Source organism: Asterias rubens, chromosome 1, assembly GCF_902459465.1.
Source record: "Asterias rubens chromosome 1, eAstRub1.3, whole genome shotgun sequence".
Classification (NCBI taxonomy): domain Eukaryota; kingdom Metazoa; phylum Echinodermata; class Asteroidea; order Forcipulatida; family Asteriidae; genus Asterias; species Asterias rubens.
The window spans coordinates 26,622,110-26,627,408 of NC_047062.1; the positions used below are offsets into that span (position 1 = coordinate 26,622,110).

The following is a 5,299-nucleotide window of genomic DNA, read 5'->3' on the forward strand; positions in this document are numbered from 1 at the left end:
GTTTTGTATACCATCGTGGGATAATGGCACCCTCGAGGTAGAAGCCCAGGCCTCGACTTCGTCTCGGGTGCAGTTTCCCCCCTCGCGTGTACAAAACGCCATGGGCCCTGTTACAGCGTGAAGCAATTGTATAGTGGTGCAAGCCCAGTCTCTATATCGAAGTATTAACAACACGGGAACTACACAGCTTTATGTTTCTTCCGAAGTGTCCACACCGGGACTCGAACCCACTCTGATGGTCAGAAACACAGGGGCTGAAAGTGAAATTCAACTATTTATTTAATTTGTTTGCAAAGTGGTTCTACCAGAGTGATTGTTTTCTATAGGAGTGGGTTCCCCTGTTTAGCTCCTTGGCTCGAGTACCACTTCCTTTGTCTTTCTGTTCACATTTAGTGAGCAGCTAAACAGCAGAGAGTGCATGTCTATTGTGTCTTGTAGGTTCTCCAAACACCCAAAAGTTAGGATTTCAAGTTGCTTCATGTTTGTCTGTGTTGCTCAATAATTCTGGCTATTCTGCTCCGATTATAGAGTATTTTCCTATTAGTGCTGTGTTGGTTTGTCCTCTTTTGTATTGTTTAGTTTAATCCTTGGTTAACATTTTCTTGCTTCAATAATTATTCCTGTGTTGTTTTTACACCAGTATTCGAAGTCAGTGTCAATGAGGTACATTTTGCACGTTCAGCATATCAGGCTTTGTTTCGTTCGTTTGCGGCAATTAAAACAAGCTATGGTGACTTGTCAAGATGTCCTCCAAATATTATATCTGCTACTTTAAAAAGGTTACAGAATCCAGATGGTATATTTCTCTGGAAAATTAGTATTGTTTTAAATTGTATAATCAGTTGGCTTTCAAGTTGACTTAGTTTTACCCCTGATAATTCTGTGGTTTTTCTTAAACTGTATCATATTTTGTTATAAAATTTGATTTGTCTGTCATAATTCAATGAAAACTGTGAAGGTGTTTGGTTTCTGTAATTGTCTATAGTCAGACCGACTGATTGGTATTCAATAAAGAAGAGTCCATATGGTTTGTTATGCAATTCTGCACTATTCATTGAATGCTCTTGTAGTGTACCAACCTTCGATGTTTTAAAACGATTCCATGCAGCTTAATTTTTAAAAATAGTTTATCCTTTGTGTATTCATCTCATAAGTCTAAGGAACTGTACTATTATTTAAAGCATAAGTCTCTCTTATCTGAAAAACAAACGTAGATAAATTGGTTGGCCAGAGCTGTGTTGTATAAATAACAGACCGAAGATAATTCAACGGATGTCCTGTTGAGCTAGAGGGCTTGAAGTTGCAATTTACCCATTGCAAAGTTTCTTAGCAAGTTTCGATCCTGTGACAGCATGATGTTAACTCTACTTTTGGGAGCTTGTCTTCTGTGCTTGCATGCAGGTTAAAACTGTTCAATCAAACAAATTTATTAATTTCTGTTTCGTCTAGCTTGGTTGGTGCGTTGCAACCCGCTTCGCATGTCTTATTGCCTGCTTGTCTGCTTGCCTCAAAGTCATGCTTGCCTGCTTTTCTGCTTGCCTCGTTGCCATGCTTGACATGTTTGCCTGCTAACTGTCTGATTGACATGCATGCCGGCTTGCCTGCTTGCCTGCTTGTCTGCTTGCCTGAACGCTGCTTGCCTCATTGTTGTGCTTGACATGGTTTCCTGCTTGCCTGCTTGCCATTCTTATCTGCTTGTCAGCTCTTGAGATGTACTCAACCTTAACGTTTAATTTACTTACCTTCAACTGTTTGGTTTCTTGTTCATTTGAATTAGTCTGGCTTGGATTTCAGTCCAACGTGGGTTTGCAAGTCCCTTGATTACCCCATAGAGCAAGGAAGCTCTATGATTATCCATGTGTTCTTGGTATGGTGTTTGTTTCGCAAAATTTGCTTGAATGGGAAAAACTATATGATTCAGGGAGACGATTTCAATCAGCTTACAGTTAACCTGATTGCTGAGAGGCAACAACTCAGCTGTATCTAAATCAGTTGTCACATTGATTTCTACGATCCACCAGTTGCTGCTGAGGAGGTTTGCTATGACGATCTGGGATGCTTTTCAAACGACGCGCCATACGATGTGTTCTTCAATTTCCCGCCCAAAACCCCTGATGAAATCAACACCGAGTTTTTACTTTATACTCGACTCAACCCGTCTCTATACATGAAGGTAAGCCGTATGGATATAATAATAATAATAGTATCGAAGTCTTATAAATATAGCGCACGTATACCAAACAAGGTACTCAAGGCGCTGAGTATGTACAAACTTTCAGAAAGATAGGTTATTGCAATGATGGATTATGAGACCCAATTATGTAGCACTAATAAGTGTTTACAAGGTGCTACGGCGCATTAAGCAGCCACAACCAGGAACACCGGGGTGAACCCCTTCTCCTTTCGATAAGTGCACTGGGTTCTTACATGCGTTACACAACACATGGGACCAACGGCTTTACGTCCCATCCGAAGGACGAAGCAATGGTAAAGTGGACACAAGTGTCACGGCTGGGGATTCGAACCCACACTCTTCTGATCAAAAACACCAGAGTTTGAATTCGGTGCTCTTAACCACTCGGCCACGACAAAGAGGGGATCCGGGCGACGCGTCGGTACAGTAGGGTGGAACGTAACTTTCATCCAATTCAAAACACATTTTTTTAAAGGACAGTTTGTCGCAAATATTTACATTATACTTTGCAACAGTTTTGAAACTGACATTGTTTGAAACACAAAAGCGGAATTTTTTAGTATAGAGATTGTAAATTATGACTAAATATTATGTTTAATTACGCTGCGAACAAAATTGACGCCAAAAATATACTTCATGTAAAGTTTATGTTTAGGTCTTCATTACGTAAACACAATTTGACTTTTCATTTTGACAGATTGACCGAAACAACCCGTCGTCATTGCGGTCCTCGACCTTCAGTGGTTCAAGGAAAACAGTTTTCATTGTCCACGGCTACACTGAGAAAGGATCTCGATCGGAATGGATGAAGACTCTCAAAGATAAACTACTAAGTTTAGTAGGTTTTTAAATGTTGTGTAAACATAAATTTTGCGTGTTTTTATTTGTTTTTAGATGTTAGCAGGCAGTTATTTTTTAGCATTTCTCAATTATGAACAGGAAAACTTGAACGTGTTTGTAATTGACTGGGTGAATGGAGCCAGAGACCTATACGGTAAATCGGTGCAAAACACCCGTGTAGTCGGCCGCGTAATCGGGAGGACCATGCAGTTCTTGAACACCGAGACCGGGGCACAATTTGACCGTATGCATCTGATTGGACACAGTCTTGGGGCACATATTTCTGGTTTCGCAGGAGCCTTCCAGCCTGGAATTGGACGAATTAGTGGTAAGATTATTGAACACCATGACAATTTTGTTTTTGCTAATAGGCTTTTAAAGGAATACATGAACAATGAAGTGGCTACGTGAAAGATAGCGCAACTCAAAACTACACACTGAAATTTGATACGATAACAAATCTGCTTGATTTATTTATTTAATAGGTCTTGACCCAGCCGGACCCAACTTTTCTCTTAACGACCCCTCATGTCGCCTGGATCCAACCGACGCCATCTTTGTTGACGTCATCCATACTGACGCAGAGGCCATTGGTGCCGGTATCGTGCAAGTTGTAAGTCACTGATTATACACTTCATTATTTTCATATCGATAACGCCAATGGGTGTGACCATCTGGAGCTGGTGCTTTTTCAGTTGATACAAAAGTTAAACTACTTGCGCAATAAACTCAACTACAACTTAAGTTCTCAATAATATGCGCAGCTGTAACTTGAGATACCGTTGCAGAGAATACGATTGAGATATAAGTTGGAGGCGATTGGGGACAATTCCTAATGGAAGCCGATTGGGGTTTAATAGGGAGGGTTTAGCTGCGCGGTACGCCAGCAAAAACTTGAACGTGAACGTGATATTTTGTGGTAAAAATCCCGAGTTTTAAACATATGTAAACTTACCACTTTTCACGTACGTACGTGCGGACGTCATACGTGAGTATGCAATAAATGAGCCCAAAATGGTGAATCACTTAATTACTACACAAGTTTCTGACTTTTACGTTCATTTTTTTGCTCGCGTAACGTGCAGCATCCATTTCGCCTGTCTGGGACCGTGGGGGGGGGGGGTATCTTGCTTTAGGCCTACAAGATACAAACTAATATTCTTTGTGTTTTAGGTTGGGCATATGGATTTCTACCCTAACGGTGGCAAAGAGCAACCAGAGTGTCCTGCCAACGTTGATGAAATGATCAGTATGTATCATAACTAAAACATTATTATTGCTTGATTTGATCCTACACAAAAATGTGATGACAAATAATAATGATGATAGTGGCTTCTTATAAAACGCGCCTATCCATCACTCGGTGACGCTAAAGGCCCTTTAACATTCAGTATCTCCCTGAAAGGCTTTGGAAATACGCCTGAACTATAATAAGATAATAACTACACCTTTCACATAGCACCACGTAACGGTTTAATTAAGGTGATGTGGCGCAATTATGCTGCTAGTCCAGCCAGAAACACCGGGGCGAACCCCTTCCCTTTTCGATAAGTGCACTGGTTTCTTTTACGTGCGTTACATAACACATGGAGCCAACAACCTTACGGCCCATCCGAAGGACGAAGCAATGGTTAAGTTTCTTGCTTAAGGACACAAGTGTCACGGATGGGGATTCGAACCCACACTCTGCTGATCAGAAACACCAGAGTTTGAATTCGATGCTCTTAAACCGCTCGGCCACGACACTTCCATTTATACTCGGTGCTTTCCGTATCCAGTGTTAATAATAACACTTTATATATACACCTCATGTTTTCATTACAGTGGATCCATCCGAAGCGAGTTGCAGTCACATCCGTGTACTCGACCTATACATTGACAGCCTAGACGAGTCGCAGTGCGCCCTCACCGGCTATCCGTGCAGTAGCTGGGATACGTTTCTGAATGGTAAATGTAATGGTTGCGGTTGGTCTGGCTGTCCAACAATGGGCTACAGGGCAGATTCATCTTCAGCATCCGGGACCTTCTACCTGACAACTGGCTCAAAGTCACCGTTCTGTCAAGTTTAGATTGAAAACAAGCATAATATCAAGCGACTCAGAGATTACAACGTGACCTTATCGCAAAATACTCGCTACATGGGTATTAGGCGTGGAGTGAGGTGCAGGCTGGTCTAGCTAGTGATCGAATTTGATCGGTAGCTAGACCAGCATGCACCTCATTCAACAGTTAGCGTTTGCGCAATGGGTATCTGCGAAAAGGTAT

The 5,299-nt window shown here is 41.5% G+C and overlaps 1 protein-coding gene across 1 annotated transcript; it reads left to right on the forward strand.

Moving 5' to 3' along the window:
• Positions 1-2,963: 2,963 nt before the first annotated feature.
• LOC117300726 (pancreatic lipase-related protein 2-like) lies at positions 2,964-5,299 on the forward strand. Its single transcript, XM_033784505.1, has 5 exons — positions 2,964-3,032; positions 3,134-3,362; positions 3,520-3,647; positions 4,208-4,283; positions 4,859-5,299. Exons 1-5 carry the CDS (start codon positions 3,000-3,002, stop codon positions 5,101-5,103), a joined length of 711 nt encoding a protein of 236 aa, XP_033640396.1. The 5' UTR covers positions 2,964-2,999; the 3' UTR covers positions 5,104-5,299.